We start from the raw sequence: 22,713 nt of genomic DNA, 5'->3' as shown, positions 1-22,713 counted from the left end.
TATTAGGCTTCAGACTCGTTTTTATTTGATCATGTCACTTTTGGGATGGATACAAAAATCCAACTATTTGTGTAGCAACACAACAACAAAATCAATAAATTGCTTGATGACAAACGGAGGCCGCTATTCTTAAGATGCGGGCATTTAATATATTCTCTCTCTCTCTCTCTCTCTCTCTCTCTCTCTCTCTCTCTCTCTCTCTTTCTCTCTCTCTCTCCTTTGTAATTTTATTTATTTTTTGTTATTTTGTTCTAGCTAAGGATTAGGCATCCTACCGGATGCCAGACAGTCACTTGCTATATCATACATTCCAATAGAAATATCTTTTGGGGATTCTGATCTTACCTTTAAATGCAATTGTTTGCACCTTTCTTGCACTTGGTTCACCGGATATATTTGCTAGGTAGTTTTTGAAATTCTTTTTCCTGGGTCCGCTTGCTTTTCTTATTACTGGAATGATGGCGATCTTCCTATGGTTTCAGTTTCTTTTCACGTCGCACATTCCTCTCATCTCTGTTCAAACTAGCATCACTAGGGACACTAACTTCTACTAAGGTTGTTTCTTTCTCCTTATTGGACCATATTATTATTTCAGGTTTTAATAGTTTTGTTTTCTAGGTATTTATTTGTAGGAATTGCCTAGTCATAGTGGATGGTGCATGACTTATTTCCAACTGTTCCTTCCGGTATATGCTCCTAGAACTTGCTGCTACATTCGCTATTCAACATTTTACAGGTGGTCGAATGAAAATATTTACACACTCTATTGTGTCGCATCGTATAGTACCTATTTACAATGCCTCCCCACGGGACAGAATTAGACACCAGGGTCGTTTTTTAACGTGGAGAAAAGGAACAAAAATAAAAATTGTCTCAGTCGTGAAGAATTTCTCCTCCACTGACAGAAAACAAGAAATTGAAGTGTAGCATCTGAAGAACAGATACTACACTTTGAGATATTAAATCTTTTATTCATGTTAAAAAATACAGTCAAAATCAGCGATGAACAAAAAACTTAAGCACATGGCCAACTCAAAAGGAGGGATTGTGGGGGTCGTTGGTCATCCTTGTCACTCCAGAACTAAACAAAATCAAAAGTTTCTCCCAGCTAGTATCTTCTTTCACCATAATACCGCATTCACCCTTTCATATTAGGAGACGTCCTACTTAACTCCCAGTTTTTAAAACATTTTTTATTGACGTGTAAAAACAAAAAAGATAACAATAAAGTGGTACAATAATTCATTTGTGTCGAGGGCGGGGGGAATGAGTAACCGTTTCTCAACAAAACCTTAAATTGATGTCGGCGTTTGATAATGAAAATGCTGCTTAAAACTGAAGCATGACAGACCAACAGATGGATATCTATTAAATACTTGGACGTATATAAAAAATCCCTTAATAACCTTTCATTACATAATTCTATTCAAGCCGTGCTTCCCATAATAAATAGATTGAAGGTTTTTTTTTTGTTTTTTGTTTTTTGTTTTTATAATTCTGTGTGAATTGACTATGAAATGGTGGAGAAAAAATCCTAAAACCAACGAAAGAAAAGTGAGATTCTATTTCCGGTTGATTTTTGTCAAATCTTGCTCGCCAACCAATAAAAAATTGATTTTCTTTATTCAAACACAAGTTGCTAACAATGGACGACTGCAGACTAATCGATATAATTTGGACAAAAGAGAAACTCGTTCAGTTTTACAAACGAAAACGAAACAGTCACGTGATGGCCCAATCATCAAGTGACTGCCCAAAATGCCCTTGTTTCTTTTTTTTTTTTTTTTTTTTTGCAAGCGCATTTTTATGTATTTGAATCGGTATTTATGAGAGGATTTTTTTTTTTTCCTTTTTTGCAAAACTGGAAAACGAAATAATTTGACTTTTTTCGAACTACTATCCTCATCTTGGTTATTATATTCACAAAACCAAAATGTGGATTCCATGAACAAAGCTTCTTTCTTAGAACTGCGCGCCTGTGGAACTCTGTTCCGTCTGCCTGCTTCCCACCTGACTACAACTTGAATGCGTTCAAGTCCAACGTTAACAAATTCCTAATGAACCGCCCCCTTAAGTAAACACTTCATCAAATCTCCACACTAACGTAATGTACTTGCAAGAACCCTTATCCCTGGGTGGGTTCCGGGCCTTGATAAGTGGTGACCACTGTGTAAAAAAAAAAAAAAATAAGAGTACGCCGATGTAAACTTCGACCTTCTTTAAGTGTATCTTTTAGAACCTTATATAATCTTCTAGTCTAACTTGATAATGTTTAATGTCGACATCGGGAAACTAGACGGAATTTGAAATTTAACTTTTTATCTAATATACGTGGAGATATTGTTCTTATTCCGTCAGCCATATATTCTTAGTTATTATCGCTCTAGAAAGATTGAACTTTCCATCTTGAGATGTCACTTCGAATTGATTGTAAATCAACGCTATTATCCTCCGTTCGACATAACTAATCCCAAGTTTCACAGTTATGTCCTCTTATTCTGAAAGATGCACATACAGAAGGTTGGAGGCTTAATCGGCTGAATGAGTGTGACTATACCAAACAAAATAATATATATATACAAGTGAAAGTGTCTGTGTGTGTTTGTGTCTGTGTGTCTGTGTACATTTCCCTACGCAATAACTCTGTCGATTTTAAGTCTACAGATTCGAAATTTGATATACAGGGTACTGAGAGTTGGGGAAATCGATGTGATTGGTTTTCAGACAGAAATTTGGCGATTAAGGGGTCAGAGTTCAACGATTTGACCTTTGAGAACTCTACCAAACTCCTCCTACAATTTTGGGTCTACGAACTTTAAATTTTAGATATAGGTTCCTTGGGCATGGATCTAACTTAATAACTTTATTTGAGCACAAAACAATAAATGTTAACGGGTCAAAAAAGGGTTAGATTTTTTAAAGAATTGACCTCTGCGGTCTCTTCCAAATTACTAAGACAATTTCTGGTCTAAATATTTGAAATTTTACATAAAGGGTATTCTGAGATAGGGCAATATTTTTCATCGGTTTGGGTCGAAAATTTTTAGTTACCAATATATAAATGTATGTATGTATGTCTGTTTGCATGTCTGCCTAAAACTTTCAATAGAGGCGACAGATTTTACCAAGATCAGTATCGTTTTAAAGTTCGATCTTTCATACGACAAATATCGAAAAATTGGCTAAAAATATTAATATCTTTCCCTTCTACTAGGCACTTTTCTACAGGGGGGTCACTTTTTTCGCCGATATTTTTTTAAAGTTATCCTCTCCTTTAGATTGTCTAGCCTTAATTTTTAAAAATGTCGCTTCCGGTTTGGCGGTGGTCGTAACAGCATAAACGTTAGGTTTTTACCCCGTTCTTTTCCTCCTTTGCGGTACGGGTTCGAACCTGCCTTCCTACTTCCACATATTTTTTTTTTTTTTTGCTCAACATACACATCCAAACACTCGGGCAACGCCGGGCGCCCATGCTAGTATATATATATATATATATATATATATATATATATATATATATATATATATATATATATATATTATTTTTCAAATGTAATTATCCACTGACACGTGTTTTGTCGTCTACGACTCATCAGAGTGGCTGTACCTAGCGAGATTATATATATATATATATATATATATATATATATATATATATATATATATAATGATGGAAGTTGCGCCCTCTAAAGTGAATTGAGAAAATAACGTTCAACTAGCATACATGCAAAATTCCAAACTTGTTGTTTGCTGACGACAAATTATGACAGCCCGCTTCATAAATATTCAAATTCATCCCGTCATGGTTAACCACCTGACGAAGGCCAGAGAAATAGTTCTCCGGTTCCAATAATAAAATAATACACTATTCGGTACGGTCCTGACGATGAAAGACCAGATAAATATGAAAAAAAACTTGGATTTATAAGACTAAAAATTCCAACCTTGATCGCCGTTCGGAGTCCGTTGAGCAGTGGATAGGGGCGTTGAGTATCTACGGTTTCAGGTGAGCATTGAGATAGAGGTCTCAATCCTACCCAAAGCTGTCCAAAAATCGCGGTGAGACGACAACTATGGAAAGCAGTAATTACTGAGAATATAGTTAAAAGACTCAGCATTCCTATCCTCTCGCGGTTAACCATTTGACGAAGGCTAGAGAAATAGTTGACCGAAATGTCCTGAAACAACTATGAGGATAACAGTCCGCAAATAAATAAAATATACTTAAATTCAATCTCTTTTAAATATTGATTGCCGCCAATTTCCGAGAGAAACAGCGGTAGTCCGCAAAGCTCGAAATATTAAGGTTGGCTTTGTTGACTTGATTCAAATATCCTGATCAACAGCAAGTATCACTTCCTGCACTGATAATTGCATAAACCTGAAAGACTAGTATCCTTATGTATAAAAAGTATTGATATTTATTGAAAACTTATTATACATACATATATATACATATGTGTGTGTGTGTGTGTGTGTGCGTGTGTGTGTGTGTGTGTGTGTGTGTGTGTGTGTAATTATGGCTGTGCTCGCCCGATACTAATACTAAAAGCAATAGTGGCGCTCAGATCTGCTCCAAATTTATCCTGATGCCGTGTGTATCATAACGACCCAAAAATTTTACTATAACTTATACTACTACTCCTACTCCTACTCTTTATTATTAATATACCGCCTAATCACGTTGACACACCAGTTCCCGTCAGATAACCGAAGTTAAGCAACGTTCAGCCTGGTTATTACTAAATGGGTAACCAATTCGGGAATTCCAGGCGCTGTATGTAGGAGGATGTCGACACCTTCCTTTCAAGAGTTGCAAAAACCTCACGTCGTCATCTCCCCTAACGGGGGTATACATGTGACTAGGGACCGCTTGTTAATTTTATACTCCCATGAAACTTCTTCCTTTGGAGGAAGCCAGTTAAACTCGAATAGGGTTAGTACCGACCGACACAACACTTTATTACTACTACTACTACTACTACTACTACAACTACTAGAATTACGTATATTACTAATAATAGAAAACACATATCCTCCAAATGTTAGCGAAAATTGCATTAAATCTATCATACAAAGATCTAGTGCGACATATGTAAGGTGTTAAATATAATGTTATTATGGATACTTATTGCATTAGCTTTGACGTAAACCGGATATAATGAAATATATATTTACATACTGACCTACCAACATGTGTTACACCCTAACCGTTTGTTAGCTTAGACCTTTCTTGTCTCTGGCTTTCTACTTTTCTGCTTCCTAGCGACACAAGCTGCTGAAGAATACGGAAAAGGGGGAATGGGATATAATCAGCGACCGATAGATACCATGACTGAGATTTAATGACATTTGATGTCGCCTCCCCCCCCTCTCTCTCTCTCTCTCTCTCTCTCTCTCTCTCTCTCTCTGTTTCTCTATCTATCTTTCTATCTGTAAGCTTTTCTTTTTGTTTTCATTACGAGTTAGCTTTACTAATATTTGATGTCTCCCCGCCTTTCTTTCGTTTTCTTCTCTTTCTCTGTTCATATATCTCTTTTTGTCTATCCCTTTTTCTTTTATCTTTCTATATACCTATCAACCTTTCTGTAAGCTTTGCTGTTCCCTTTCCTTACGAGTTATCTTTACTGACATTTGGTTCTCTCTCTCTCTCCCTCTATCTCTCTTTCTTCTCTCTCTCTCTCTCAATATATATATATATATATATATATATATATATATATATATATATATGCCAAGTTAAAGGCATCCAGGAGATAAAAGTCATGAATTAAAACGAAGTTATTAAGAGTGCTCAATAAACAAAAAGCAAAATATAATATTTTTATTTATATAGACAAATATTAGATATTCGCTGCACTGAACATGCTAATGCTTCAGGCAAATCGGTTTGCAAGAAACCAAAAATCACTCGTTAGACGAGGTAAAAAAGTGTATTTCCACCGAAGGCATCTAGTTAAAAAATGAAAGAAGTGAAATATTTTTTTTTATTTATAAAAATAAAATATTAAAACGCTAAAATTTAAGTGGGAGGGGTGACATTAACTGACATTTTAGACTCAAAATAGAAGGGAAACGAGAATGGCAAGACTTAACAGTATAAATGGAAAGAATTGAAAGAGATGAAAAGAGGAAAGAAGGGACCACGAAAAAGAAAAAAAACAAAAAAGAAAGTACAGAAGGACGGAAGAAGGCGAAGGAGTCAGCATGATTACATTACATTACTTTAAGGAATGGGAGGGGTGGAAACATTAGAAAAGATTGATAGGTGTGTGCGTGTGCTCTATCCCAACTCTCATAAATGGACCTGAGGTAATCTCGTCAGCATCAGACAAAGCCAAACTCTTTGCCAAGAACTTTGCAGCTAATTCTAACCTTTGCGACCAAGGCTGCCAACCTCCAATATTCCCTCCTGTATCAGAAAATATGCTATGTGATATACAAATATCTGTACGTGATGTTGCCAAGCTAATCAAAAACCTTGATTCCAGTAAAGCAACCGGCCCTGACGGTATTCCAATTATAGTACTCAAAAAACTTCAACCAGAACTTGCGCCCATCCTTACAAAACTGTTTAAACGTTGTCTTAAGAATTGCTTCCCGTCACCCTGGAAAATCTCATCAGTATGCCCCGTATTTAAGAATTCAGGTGATCGGTTATCTCCCTCACGGTACAGGCCAATAAGTCTCCTATGCGTCATGAGTAAGTTGCTGGAATCTGTATTAAATAGAGAAGTAATCAATCGTCTTAGCAAAAATAACCTTCTTAGTGACACGCAATATGGTTTCCGTTCTGCTAGATCTACAGCAGATGTGCTTACAGTTATATCTCATAGGATTAGCGAATCTCTCGACGGAGGCTACCTTTCTAGGGCAATTGCACTTGACAAATCAAAGGCCTTTGATAGAGTATGGCATAAAGGTTTACTTTACAAGATCTCCAACTATGGTATAGCTGGAAATGTCTTCTCAATTATTAAATCATTTCTCTCTGATAGGTCCATAAGAGTAGTGGTTGAGGGGCAGAAATCAGATGCTCTTAGTATTAATGCTGGAGTCCCTACTCTCTTCTTGATCTATATTAGTGGTCTTCCAAATCACATCCTTACATCATTCGTAGACATCTATGCTGATGACACTACTATCTATGGTAGCACATCTAAGATCGTAAACGACCAAGTTCTCTCGGATTCTCTCTCCTCTGATCTTGAGCAAGTGGTACAATGGGGAAAGAGAGGGTTGGTTACTTTTAATGCATCTAAAACCAAGCTTCTATCTCTACACCATCTACGCTCTGATGTTAATCTGACATCAGTTGACATGAATGGCTCTTGTCTTGGGGAAGTCTCATGTTTTGACATGCTTCTGGGCTTGACCTTAACTTCTGACCTGAAAACACATATCAAATCCAGTGCCAAGGTCACTGGAAAAATGGTAGGATCATTCTACCGCTCCAGTAGATATCTCACTCCTGATGCAATTCTCTGCCTATATAAAAGCCAGGTACGGCAAACGATGGAGTACTGTTGCCACATCTGGGCAGCAGCTGCTAGAAGCAACTTATCCTAACTTGATAGAGTTCAAAATAGACTTTGTAGCTTAGTGGGGATGCCATTTTCTCTTCCCTGCAACCTCTTCCCATTGAAGTGACGTTGCGAGCTTGTCTCTGCTTTATCATTATTTTCATGGCAAATGCTCAGCTGAGCTTCAATCTATGGTCCACCCTCGCCAAACTTTCACGAAAAACACTCGTCTAGCCAAAACCACTATCAATAATTTCCCACACTCTTTATCTCTGCCTAAATCTAAATGGAGATTCCATGAACAAAGATTTTTTCGTGAAACTGCATGCCTGTGGAACTCTCTTCCGATTGCCTGCTTTCCAGCTGACAATCTGATTATCTTCAAGTCTAATGTAAAAAAGTTCTTGATGAACCGTCCCCCTAAGTAATCCAATTTACAAAATTCCCACTAGTTATGTTTACTACGTTATAATCACATTGACTAATGTATACCCCTTAACCCTTATCCTCGAGTGGCATCCGGGTCTTGATAAGTGGCGATTCCTGTGTAAAAAAAAACAATTTCCTCTTTATTTCCTTACTACGTGCAGTCGAGCATATCTTCACTTGGTTGAGTTGTAGTAAGTAATTGATTACTTTTTCACTTGGAATTTATTAAGGAAGTTTTCAAAGATTTTTATTTAACATAAATTTGTGTAAACTCGTTTACGCTTTCTTTTGCTTCTGTTTACACCATGATTACGAGGTAGGTTCTACAGGGTAATTATGAAGTAAGATGTTTGTTCACATTACATTTACATTTCTGCATGTTGATGCAGGCGAGGAAACATGGAACAGAAAAGAACTTCCAAAGGCAAAACGATTCGATGCAAGAAGTTAGAGTAGAAAGTTTCCGACATCTCCGTACCTCTAAAGTGAAAGGGTGAGATTTTGTCGTAAGTCGGGAATCGGAGCTTGGTAGACAGTAGTGTTGGGATGATTAATCGGGAATCGGAAAAATCAGAGTTTTTAGGAGTATCGGAATCGGTATCGGAATCGGAAAATTTTGAGCCGATTTTCCGATGCTAAAACCGATTCCTTAAATTATCATTTTTATTTGATTTTGATTCAAGAAACATCTTCCACTGTTTGTAATAATAAAATAATCAATATTTATTGACTAAAACTTCCAGTAAGATTAAAATCTCTAGATCACCTTCTCACAAGTGTGTTTTTACGTTTGAGAAAATATAGGCACGTTTAAGATGGGTTTTTTTTTACAGTAATCGGTACAAAATAAAATTATTATAGTTAAATATTTAGGGATTTATAAAGAATCGGAATCGGTGATTGCATCGGAATCGGGAATTTAGCACGGAATAAGTAATTGTATCGAAATCGGGAAAAATATTGAAATCGTTCAATCACTAGTAGACAGTACAAGACTTTACTGTAGCGATTTTTTTTCAACTGACAGAGACTAGTGGTTGGCGCACCAACCTCGATGTTGCAACAATGCTCCATGCATGGACAAATGGTATATATATAAATATATATATATATATATATATATATATATATATATATATATATATATATATGTATATTAATATATGTGTATATATATAGAGAGAGAGAAAGAAAGAGAGAGAGAGAGATTTTGCAATTGAATCATCGCATATCAAGGCCCAAAAACTATCCGAGGAAAAAAATCAATCAGTGTCAGGTGGTCGGTGAGACAACAGCGTAATAATTGGCAGTGGTGGAAATTGTGTGTGTATATATATATATATATATATATATATATATATATATATATATATATATATATATATATATATATTAATACGGTAGTAATTTTAGCGTACGTACGTGTGTCACAGTTTCCAGATTATAAATTATTCGATCGGGAGATCCTATTTATTGAAAAGGAGAATAGAAGGTGATAACATATTACAAACATTAAATTAGTATATAGAGACGCTAATTTAATGTCCGTAGTATGCTATCACTAGGGCTATGACAACCGCATATTCTTTCCATTGTTTTGACTCTCGAGTAGATATCCGACACAGACACAGTTAATCAACCGAGCACCACATCACTCTATATAAAAGCATATAAAATATCAACGGATACACACTCAAGAGTAAAAACAATGAAAAGAATATGCTGTTGTCATAGCTTTAGTTTTTTTTTTTCACTTTCCATCCTCCTTTTTAATAAATAGGATCTCCAGATCACCGAAGAAGCAATGTACAAAAAATTAAAATATAAAAAAATTTTGTCGTTTTTGGGTCGTACGGGAAATTAAAATATACCTTTTTAATCTTCTGGCTAGGATCCAAGGGTAGTATCTGTTCTGTCTAAAGATGGTATAATGATATTGTAGGGGTTTCCGTTCGCGCGGGCTGTCCATACAATAGAAATATGTCACAGACTCCTATAAAGATACTGGAGATAAACTGTAATAACCAGGTATATTCTGACACTACATTAACAAAATAAATACTTTTACAATTTTAACAAAAGGGCTACAATAATATCGCGGGGTGTCCTTTCATGCCGAATGTCTACAGAATGCCCAGCAGCAATATGTTACGTATGAAATATGGCGCTGTTGAATTTCCTAAGGTCTTACTCGTAATTAGATTATTATCAAGAACCTGTTTACATTCGACTTAAAAACGACAATGATGTAGTCAGCTAGAAAGAGATGCACCGGCGAACAATTCTAGAAAAGAAACTTTTTCGAATAATTTATGTTTAAATTTGAGGCACAGTTAGATAGTACGGGAATTGTGGACAGTGGATGTAGCTAGACGAGTGTTTTTTGTGACTATTTTGCAAATATTTATAGATATATAGGATCTTGTAAGTATAGAAGATTTTTAGCCCGGTAGATGGAATCTAGATTCTTTGCTGCAGATTTGGCAATATCTTCTATATATTTATTACAATTTATGTTAACCCTTAATGTCTGGGCGAGGTGTATGCACGTCAGATTCTCAGAAAGGTTATTATTAGTCATGGCAATCGGGGATTAAAGCGGTTTCTTTATAATTCTTACAGGAGAGCGACATTATCTTGATAGCATCGAATGTGACTAGCCATTTTTGACACATTCTACAACGAACTTGGCGATTGTTTTCTAAGGATTCAGTCTCTAGATATCTATGGTCAGTGTGTTTTTGTAGTCCGCCATCTTGGTCGTTCTTACTACGACGGTTGCTTTTTGTATATTCTGTTGTTATTTTTTTTTGGGGGGGGGGGTAATTTTTTCAATATATTTTACTTTTTCTAACTCATCTCCCTGTCCATGTTTTCCTTAGTGGCTCTTCGAGGGCGACAAAAACTTCGCGACGATGGATTCGAATTCGTCATGGGATATCCAACACAACAATTTGGTGACGAGGGATTCGAACTTTTCAAAGGGATTATCCATCAAAACTATGCGACACAAAAACTTAACTAACAAGGATTCGTGAATCTATGATGAAGCTAAATCAAAACATTCCGGTGTCTGCCACATTTTTGGGGCGTCAATCATTCGAATTAACACAAGGAAAAACTCAAAATAACTGAAATTGAATAAAAGACCACCGATTAAAATTTTAACTAATAGAAAACAAGAAATAAAAATGCCAACAATTTATACCATAGCTATCGGATTACAGATTTTTTGGCAACTAACGCAAAATAAAACTCGTTTTTTTTTTTGGACCTCGATAAAAAGGGGGCTAAATTTGTACATAAAGCATTAAAAGTAAAGTGAATAAGAAACGGTAAAGCGTTTTTTTGTTTTTTTGGTTTTGTTTAGTAAATTTCGCTGTTGAAAAGAAAAAAGTGGTCTACAAGAACTTTAAAGATGTTATTTTAAAAAATTGTCAACATCAACACCAAGCTGAACAAATATAGCATAAAATGGAAAAACATTTTTCCTACAACAGCAAGAACTCCAAAAACAATAGCTCTAACCGGAAGAACGTTTTCAAAAGAATCAGGAATTACTTCTAAAAAGATTGACCAACAAACATAACAAACAGCGATACATCAAATAAATAATATACAGCAAATTAAGACAATAGTGGAATAAGGCCGCAAATGGACGGTAACATTTAATGTTAGTAAAACTAAGCTGCTCATCCTTTAACAATTAAGCCTCTCTAATCGTCTATATCCATGACAAATAGCACCCTACCTGAGAATTCTACCTTCAAATTCCTCGGCCTAATATTTGCGGGCAATATGAACTGGAACAAATACATAGAGGACATTGTAAAGGCTGCTGCAAAAAACGTGGGTTCCCTCTATCAAGCTAGAAGACTACTCACACCTGAGACTCTCCTGTACCTTTACAAGGCCACCATTTGTTCATGCATGGAGTATTGTTGCCACATCTGGGCTGGTGCATCTGCTACTAGTCTCTCCCTCTTAGATAGGGTCCAAAAAAGAGCTGTCAATTTAATCGGTCCCACTTTATCAACTAAGCTCCAGTCCCTGTCTCATCGCCGCAATGTTGCATCACTGTGCCTGTTTTACAAATATTTCAATGGAATGTGTTCTGATGAACTTGTTTCACTTGTACCCTCTCAATGTACATATCCCCGACAAACCCGCTTAGCAATAAGATCTCACCCCTTCACCGTTGATGTCCCTAAATGCTAGAAACTTTCTATTCTAATAGTTTCTTCTCTCAAACCGCTAGTTTTATAAATCCCCATTCCTGTTGCCTGCATCCCTGACTGTACTGATATGCAGAAGTTTAAATGTAACATAAACAAATATCCTGTTAATCTTTCCTAGACATGGCCTCAAATAGTAAGCACTTACGTCCAAGTGGCGACATGCTTTGTAAGGGGTGAACATGAGTTTAAAAAAATTCAATAAAAAGGATAACGCGTATAATTCGGAAATACGTCGAAAAGTGGCGCAGCAACAATTAAAAAATGCGCATCAAATAAAAGCGTAACAAATAAAACAGATATTTTGTTTCAACAAAATCAAAAAAAGGTTGAAGTGTTCAAAGAAACACAAAAACCAATATCCAAAAACCAATGTAGCAATTAGGATTAGAAAATACGAAAGTAGTTCGACTTTACCAGCTTCCAACATTAGAGTTTCTTTGGATAAACATAGAAATTCCAAATCAACCGAGCTTGGAAGGGAGTATTATAGAGACTTATCCATGCATTAAAGATGAACTCTTCCGAACTGTAAAAATTAAGTGAGTGTTCCGACTCTCGGTGTGGTCAGTGTATTTTTATAGTCCACAATCTTCGTGGTACTTACTACGATGATTGCTTTTTGTATATGCTGTTGTTGATTTTAATATATTTTACCTTTTCTAACTCAGTTAGGTACCCCTGTTTTCTTTAATGACTAGTTTAGGGCCACAACAGTTGAATTTTAGCAAGTCAGGATCTGTCAATGAAATTGTAGCTAGTGACGTGAAGTTGAAGTGGGGGTGAAGACAGAAGTTAACTTGGTAGATTAAACAAAGCCGAATAATGACATGACGTCACGTTTTCGAGTGAGATAAACAAAGGTTTTTAGTTTGCTTCTTTCTGTTGGAAGCATGCGAATGCGACCCGCTAATGATGTAGATAACTTTAATCACTCTCTCCTAAATTGATTCTCTCCAATGAAACCTTGAAGAAACTCATAAAACGTTTCCCTTTGTATGTTTCATGCGTGAGAAGTTTTAGTCGTCTACTTCAACAGATGAGACGATCACGACTACACATGAAGCGCAGTGAAAGTGAAAAGAAACGTCGATGAAGATAATAAAAAGGGCACGTTTAAACAAGTATAAATGATGTTTCTTGAATGGCGGTACTTATGAAAGTATTAACTTTATTAAAGCATGCAATGAAAATAATGATTGACTTTTAATTCTTTCAAATCAAATTTTACTTTTATATTTTGTTTTCTTCCGGTTTTTCACAGTATCCTATTCGCGGATATCGTTGGATTTACAGCGCTTGCATCGCAATGTACGGCACAAGAATTGGTGCGAATCTTGAATGAATTGTTCGGTAGATTCGATCAACTGGCCAAGGTAAGAACTGATTAATTATTCGATAATCATGCAGAATAGTAGCCAAAAAATCGAAAATATCTTTACACGCATCAAAGTCAAAATTTTCTACCAATCTGTATGGTTTTAAAATTATGAAACTCTAAGTTTTGTTTTTTCCAAATGTGTCTTCATATTTTAACTTAAACGAAAAATATTCAATCAGATATAACTTTCGATTTTTTAGTTAGTTTTTATTTTCGATTTAAAATATCTTATAAGTAGGCTGGTCCAAATTTTACTGACAATCAAACCTGGACTTACGCATAAAATTAGAGAGTATTTCCAAAAGAAAAGCGACCCCTATATGGGATTGATCTGTGTTCGGATCGGTAAAAATAACGGAGCATAAGTAATAAACAAATTTCGAAATAACAGATTTACAGTTTCATAATTTTAAAACTATTCAGGTTATTAGAAGATAAAATCATAAATACATTTGGTAATAGTTATTTTCTGTACACTTTGTTTTCGATTTCTCAGCTGTCAACTATACTGCATGATTGTTCATTATTTTGTACGTATCACTGCGGAGTCGATTTTGAACTCCAGTAAAAATAGTGCTGCATCTCCCCATGTGTTGCAGGGATACTCCACCTGAGGGCGTATCTACCTTGTATTTAGATAAAGGGTTGCATCAGATCTTTGGAACTATCTTGTCAGGTAGAATGATCCAACCATTTTCTAGCAACCTTAGCAACACATTGAATATAAATCTTGCTTATTAGGTCCGGAGATAGTCAGCCACAAGTGTTTATCAGAGAAAGGGTCTTTCTCAAGGAGATAGCTATTCATTTTAGCTAGAGCAAAACAAATATCTGAGAGTTGGTAGTGAGAGAAGCACTGACCAACCATTTCCCTCATTGCACTACATTATTTATATCAGAAGAGAGATAATCAATAAGATCTTGATCACCAAAGCTCTTTCAAGTGCAGCCATAAACAGCTATGTAGTCTACATTAATGCCGAAAAACCTGCACTATTATATAAAAGGAACTTTTTGCGTGCTTGTGTGTGAGTTCGTTCCCTATGGACCCGAAAATGGCTGGGCGATTTTTATGAAATTACATACGAAGGAACTTTATGTGCCTAGCAGTGTTCTTAGAAAGGTTTTGTATCAAAATGTCTTCGACAAGTATCGATAAAACCTGATTAAAGAAATAACAGGCGATTTTGACCGAAGTTAACACCATGCACAGCCAAAGATCACAAAGGAATTTGAGAAGTTTTTTACCACAAAAGCCGAAAGGTTCGACATATGAAATCAATAGTAGGTTCTTTGATATGATAGGAGCGAATTCGAAATAGATATTTCTGTTTAAAGCACAATTGAATCATGTTTTTTTTTGCATTTTAAACGTAAATTCAACCCATTATCACCACACAAGCAGAAAGGACAGACATATAAAATCAACAGTAGGTTCTTTGATATGATAGGAGCGCGTTCGAAATGAATATTTCTGTTTAGAGCACAATTGAACCATGATATTTGACTTCTGTATATATATATATATATATATATATATATATATATATATATATATGTATATATATCTCTATATATATATACACATATATTAATATACATATATATATATATATATATATATATATATATATATATATATATATATATATATTGTTGTGGAGACGCCCACTAATTAGGATACGTGGGTGAAAAGATATAGATAAAGGTATCAAGTCAGCAAGACCGAGGAGCTGTGTTCGAACGCCGGATAGGCAAGACGCATGTGCCGGTTGCTCCATAAAAGACTTTAACACGCCCGCTGCCGGACAATCTTCCAACTGCAGTACAACTGCACCTTTGTACATATGTATTATCTTTTCGTCTTAATATATCTGTTTTACCTTTACTTTCTGCGTTCTTGTTGTTATTGATACAGACACAACATATATATATATATATATATATATATATATATATATATATATATAGTAATTTTATAAAATCAACAGTAGGTTCTCTACGGTTCAATGTAGATTACAATGTATAGTGTGCTAAATCACTGCGAATAGGCATCCGAAGTTCCGTCTGTGCACCGCGATATATCCCTTAAACAGGGCAGGCAATCAATCGATTTGTTAAAAAAATGAGCGATCTCACCGATTTCAATGATAATAAAAATATGGGAGTGTGAAACATTGTCATGCCTGGCAACGTCGCATCTCCCTGCTAAGGATCTTATAATTTGATCGTTAATGTAAATCAGACAGCGTGTTGGGACTAAAATAGATGTTGATGTACGTCGACGTTGATGCTATCAGACTTGTCGCTTCAGCATCTTCTTCACTATTTGCACATTACTGGAGAAAGAAAGAGGAACACAGTTTAAATGTTCAATATTTATTCAATGTCCTTAATTGTTGAATGATTTTCTTTTCCCTTAACAATGAGTTGCGTCTTTCTATACTTTCTACATGAGAAACTAAACGCACCCATTCAGAAAGATCTTACATTAAACATATTTTCTCACTTCCTTTTGGAATACGATATCTTAAGTTGACGATTCTCTAAAAAAAACTATTCTGCTCAGAACTGTGGCGGGGGACCCATGCACGACACACCGCGTCACTGATCAGATTACAGAGCAAGATTCGAACTTGGATTAGCGATTATGAAATCCGTAATCATTATTTTCAATGTCGAAGGATGAGTTTCCTTGCTGTTTCTGTTGCTTGGAGACTTGGATAGAAAGTACCGATAAAGAATCTGTCCTTGTCAATGCGCCTGGCAGGTGCGAGGGCCAGGAATTGGCCCAGTACTTGTCAGACTGTGCTACGCCCTCCCAGGCTTTAAGGTGGGGCAAGTTCATCGCTTGTTGCCTGAAGCACCCTTATCGGAAAATGTCGATGGGAATTCCCAGGCAATTTTTGCAAGACCAGAGTGTCCCTCCTTTAGTGGACTCTGGCCGGACATTCACATTTTCCGACTTTGCGTCAAAGTTTGTTGAGGTGGCCAGCAAGTCAATATCTGTGCAATCCGTAACTTTTAAAATGCCAATCTCAATATCCTTTCTATCTAGGTGATATCATTAGCCCCACCCATACATATGTATCAGAATCGTTTAGATAATCCGTATTATTTTGATTATTCGGAGTATGGTTGTTATTTTGACCGATGTAACCTTCGATGTTCTTCAGGTGCGTAATAGTATACATCAGGCATGTCAAACCTGCGAGCCGCATACGGCCCGTCGTAGACACGTTTGCAGCCCGCACAAATTGTCTTCCTTTCTCCCACAACTCATTGGCAGGGGTTTGGTACGTTTGGGCGTAGGAGTGAGAGGAGATAATTTTCAGTGAAGTTATATAAAAAATAACATCTAAGCTTTATGTATGGGTGCGCCTAACGACTAGAATTAACTAACGTTTCCTTATTCTAATGTATAGTTTTTACGTTTTAATTTTTTTTTTTATTGTATTGGCTACTATCCTTTCGTATATTGAATTTTGAGGATTATCTCCATTTAAAAACGCGGTAAAACTATTTTTTTTAATCTGTCTTTATAAAAGAAAATGATTTTACTTAAAAATTTATGAAAGATGAATTTAGTTATAATTTTTGTAAATTAAGCATGGGGCCACTTATTAGTCATTATTTTTGTTATATAAGTATTTTTTAATTAGATTTTTAGCGTTTGAATTTGACTTTTCAATTTAGTGATAAAATTCGTTTACTTTTTTCATGTTTTTAAATAGTATTCGTTAGAAAATTATACAGCGTAACCCGAATATAAGAGACTGGACACAGCTCTCTTATGTCTGGGTTACACTTTATATCCGGGGATCTTATATCCGGGTTTCACTGTACAGGCTCTAATTTTGGACCAGAGAAAATGTCTCCTATATCCGTTTTTCTTATATTTTGGTCTCTTATATCCGGGTTACACTGTAGTATATTTTTCTTGAACTTTTTCTTAAAACTTTTATCTTTACTAGTTTTAAGTAAAAAATACATAAATAAATAAACGCACGAAATTGCAGCCCTCATGATAATTAAAATCGGCTCCCATGGCCCTAAGGAGATTTTGAGTTTGACATGCCTGCTATACATAGTATTTCCCTCGGCATAACGGACAAAAGCTTACTATATAAAAATCAGTCATAAATAATAATCATCTGGATAGTGATGATAAAAATACAATTATGAAGGATTTTAAGACTTCTACCAGGTCATGGTCGACGGAACGAGAGTAAACTACCTCCGTGAAATAAATGAAGGTTTCCGTTCGACATAAAGACTCGCGAGTTCGACAAAACGCACCTGAAAAGGTCGGAGGTTGCATCGGCCGAACCTGTGCGCGGATAACACACACAAAAAAAAAAAGATTACAGTAGTTCGCATAATTGAAATAACCCAAATAAATATGCTATAACTTCGAGTCGGACCATACATTAATTTCTATTAAACCTTGTCATCCATACGTGAGTTACCTAATTCGATTGAAAAATAAGTTTTACTTCCGATAAAAACTACATAAAATTAATCTCTTTTCCTCTACATTTTATATATTAAAAAAGGTATTCTTAGGCTGGACATATCAGAAGTACTCTTGCCCTACTAGCCCCATGATGCAGGATCTCTAACTAGAGATCATTACAGAAACATGTATGCTCATATGTAGCTAATACTGTTTGTATGAATAAACATATTATAAAAACGCCTTTCCGTTCATCGAGCACTCTTTAATAAACATAACAGTTTCAATGGATTGCGTCTAGGAAATTAAAACTGTACAACTAATATCTATCTATCTATCTATCTATCTATCTATCTATATATATATATATGTATATATATATATATATGTATGTATGTATATATATGTATGTATGTATGTATGTTGTATGTATACATATATGTATACATATACATATATAGATTCATATATATATATATACATGTATATATATATATATATATAGAGAGAGAGAGAGAGAGAGAGAGAGAGAGAGAGAGAGAGAAAGAAAGAAAGACAGAGAGAGGGGGAGAGAGAAATTAATTTGGTTCCTTACAGAAAGCACCCAATAACCTTAGATATATTCAGAGGCAATTCGGAAATTTTATTCCAACCGGATAAACGAATTACGCGAAAGAAAACATAAAATACTCTTCTTTTTTTTATACCAAAAATAACTTTCAATATGATTTCCTCGTTTTTGTCAATGGTATCATTTTGGTTTTCTTAATTGGACCAGTTCATTTGCCTTTTTGCTATATGCATTTAACCATTTACGGGCCTCCCCACGAGGGCATTATACGATTTTGTAAGACTCGTTGCAAGCTCCTCTAAGAGTGGGACGGAAGAAAAAACATTAAAAAAGGTGACCGAATCCATTCAGCTCACCTACCAAAGAGAAATTCTTTTCTTGTCCTTGTTGCTACATTTCCATATTTACTTGCCTCTCTATGAGACAGGGTAGGTTTTTAATGTAAGAGAAGCACTCTGGGTTGTCATGAAAAATAAAAATTGCTCCAGTCAAAAGGATTTCTCTTTCCTTTACAGAAGATAGAAAGATACTTGCTTTGGCAGTACATATATTAGAAATAGATTAAGTGTAGTATGAGAACAGATACAACACTTTGCTCCTAGTCTCCAAATAGTTTTATCTTCTATATAACCATATATGTGCCCCTACCTTATGTTATTTTCCATTGTGTGGTCATGGACGCGATCAGATGTGACAAAGTTTTCTATTTTTGTTTGACTTTGTAACACCTTATATTTAAGTAAATTGATATGTGTTTATATTTTTAAAAAATATTATACAAAATCTGACATTTTCCATAAAAAATACATGAAATATTGATCATTTTAGAAATTGAGTTATGTTTGAAAAACCTTTCATTTAAACATGACTTTCTTTTGGTGCAACTCTGACTTCAGGAAGTGTCGTGAAGTTTCGTCGGTGTCTAAACACTGAATAAAGCGTCGCCGGTTATCGTAAAAAAAAATCGCAAGTCGTAAAAAGGGTCGTTCGTGTTGCATAAAAAAGGGAAGACGGCACTTCGTAACGACGTTTCTTCTGGCTGTTGTTCAATTTGTGAGGCACCCGTTACCAAATTTTCTTTTTTGTCTTTCCAATCTCTCCCAAGTGGTTGGAAATCGTCGTATACATTATGTTTAATTCAGAAGCAAGTTCTTGAACAGTTGTGCATAGATTTGCTTCAACTAAGACTCTTAATTAGTTGTTGTCAACATTTCATCAACGACCACGACGTTCCTCATCTTTGACTCTTGTCGCCATCAAGAAATTTCTTAAACCACCATTATGCTGTGCGTTCAGTAGTGGTTCATGGGCAAAATGCTTTATTAATACCGTGAGCTGTTTCGGCAGCTTTTCGGTCTGGCTAAAATTGAAATAAGAAAATCGTGCGAATTTGCTTTTTTCCATCTTGTATTTAACGTTCTAAAAAGAAGGCATAATTGTTTTAGAACGAGTGTAATTAAAACAATTAGATAAAGTGAAAAAAGCTCTTAAAATTGATATATAAAGTAAAGGTATTATAATAAAAATTTATTTGAAAATACATCATTTGAAATCAAAATTTAAAATTCCGCAAAAACTTTCTTCTTAACCTAATATATATATATGTGTGTGTGTGTATATATATATACATATATATATACATATATATACATATATATACATATATATATACATATATACATATACATATATATATATATATATATATATATATATATATATAAGGTCGAGAAGAAAGTTTAGATTCTAATACGGTATATATAATGTATATATGTATGTATGAGCTAGTTACAGCCGGTGTAAGTGTAAAATCTGTGGAACGGTGTCGACCTGTCGCGGTGGTAGGTCTAAATATTTAGAGGGAAAATAAGTACCCTTTCCTCTAACAGTCTTGCGATTGTGATGATGTTGTTCCTAGGATGTAATGTAGTATTTTATTATCATGATTGAATTTGTCTGCAAAGATAGGTGCTATTAGTCTAGCTGTATTGAATTTGTATGTGACAGGCAGGCTCGAATCCTGTACCGCGAAGGCCGAAATGAACATGAAAAAAAAAACGTGTCTTTGTCGTATAATTCATCTCCAAACCGGAAGTAGCGAAGGTTTAAATTAACGCTAGTCAATCGAAAGGAGTGGGTGACTTTAAAAAATATCGGCGAAAAAAAGCGACCCATCCTTGTAGAAAAGTGTCTAGTTGAAGGTGAAGGAATTTATGTTTTTAGCCAATTTTTCGATATTTGTCGTCCGAAGGCTTGAGCTTCAAAACGATCCTGATCTTGTGAAAATGTATTGCTTCTGTCTAAATTCTTAGGCAAACATGCAAACATACATACATACATTTAAACAGACAGGTGAGAGTTATATAATAGATGAAAATCTTGTTTTCATTGATTCATTAAATTGTTCAGTGTTAAGGATTCCACTAAAGTCAGAAATATCAGAATTAGATTGGACAGCTTTTGAAAGAAATTACCTAAAAAAATTGAAGGTATTATTATCGATATGATTGAAGTTCTGTGACTTGATTCTTTTGTGATTTCTTGAAGTGGACTCAGTAACTGGACCATTTTTGAACAGGTCCCCATTGGTAAGTTGTTTAAGTAGGAATCTCATCAACAGTATATATTACAAGAGCATTATCTGTTGTAGCTGTCCAAATGTCTGTAGTCCATGAAATGCTGCTAATTTTAGCAGGAGATAATTGAATTTGTTTTGCTTTTGTAAATATATCGAAAATTATTTTGCAATGAAGTATTTTTGATTGAATGCTGTAATTTGAACAATGTTTTGGAATACCTCTATTAAATTCAATGTCAGATGGTACAGAATATGGTTGCTGATCAACAACAATCATATCTCCTATCTAATAATGGACTTCTTGTAACCTGTGGTCATTAATATCTTAAACATTTTTCTTATCCAAAATTGATTCTACAGTAGTTTGGTATTTCACTGAAGGCTCGTAGTTGCTGCCACTTGTTCCTGGAATTTCTTACCTGCAACTTTTGCTTCTTTTAAACGAACCTTTTTAAGATGGTATAGCATATTAGTCATTGTAAAAACTTTTGCTGATCTGCTACCCTTTGATGTGTGTAGGATTGACATTAAAATATTTCCATGGAGTCATTCGCAAATGCTATCGAAGGAGGTGGAGAGAACTGGACGTCTGGGGAGACTTGTTGTCACTCAGCCTCCAGAGAACACCACAGGTTTCCAATCAGATCGTTTGTTTACGTGTGAAAGTTCCATGGGAGCCAATAATAATAACTAGCGAGACCTGTGGAAACTCCACAGCGGCATCTTTCATATGTAATATATTACTGCTGGGCATTCTGTGAGCGCTCAGCATGAATGAAGACACCCCCATATTATTCTAGCCATTTTATTAAAACTGTATCGCCTCCCCCTTACTAAAATATTAACTTTGATATATTGTCTGGCCTGATTATTTCATTACAAACACATCAATCAATTAACTCACATTTCATCATTTTTCATAATTCTTGGATATTTTACTAATTTCGACAATCATTTTTTATATTTTTGACTCACATTATCGCCCCTTCCTGTTACTAAAATAATAACTGGGCTGATTATTTCATTATAAACACATCAATCAATTAACTCACATTTCATCATTTTTCATAATTCTTGGATATTTTACTGATTTCGAGAATCATTTTTCATAATTTTAACTCACATTATCGTCCCCTTACTAAAATAATAATTCTCATATATTATCTTGGCTGATTATTTCATTACAAACACACCAATCAATTAACTCACATGTCATCATTTTTCATAATTCTTAGATATGTTATTGATTTCGACAATCATTTTTTATAATTTTTAACTAACATTATCGCCCCTACTAAAATAATAATTTTGATATATTGCCTGGGCTGATTATTTCATTACAAACACATCAATCAATTCTGGGTATTCTCATAGTATATATGTTCCACCTATCTTAGCCAATCCCGGGTGACGCTGCGTATTCTGCTAGTTTATATCTTACACCTATCTTATTCGATTCTGGGCGACGCTGGGTATTCTTCTACTTTATTTTTTCCACATTTCTTGGCCGACGCTGAGTATTCTGATAGTATGTATTTGC

The 22,713-nt window shown here is 35.1% G+C and overlaps 1 protein-coding gene across 1 annotated transcript in view; it reads left to right on the top strand.

Moving 5' to 3' along the window:
• Nucleotides 1-22,713, top strand: part of LOC145247222 (uncharacterized) — a 341,528-nt gene that overhangs the window by 95,917 nt on the left and 222,898 nt on the right. The window contains exon 3 of the mRNA XM_080108849.1: nt 13,452-13,563. Coding sequence (XP_079964975.1) covers nt 13,452-13,563 — 112 coding nt within the window. The remainder of the gene's footprint in view (nt 1-13,451; nt 13,564-22,713) is intronic.

Source organism: Euprymna scolopes, chromosome 25, assembly GCF_053919585.1.
Source record: "Euprymna scolopes isolate OS-2025 chromosome 25, ASM5391958v1, whole genome shotgun sequence".
NCBI lineage: Eukaryota > Metazoa > Mollusca > Cephalopoda > Sepiida > Sepiolidae > Euprymna > Euprymna scolopes.
The sequence above is the reverse complement of the archived record's forward strand: the minus strand, read 5'-3'. Positions and strand labels throughout refer to the sequence as shown.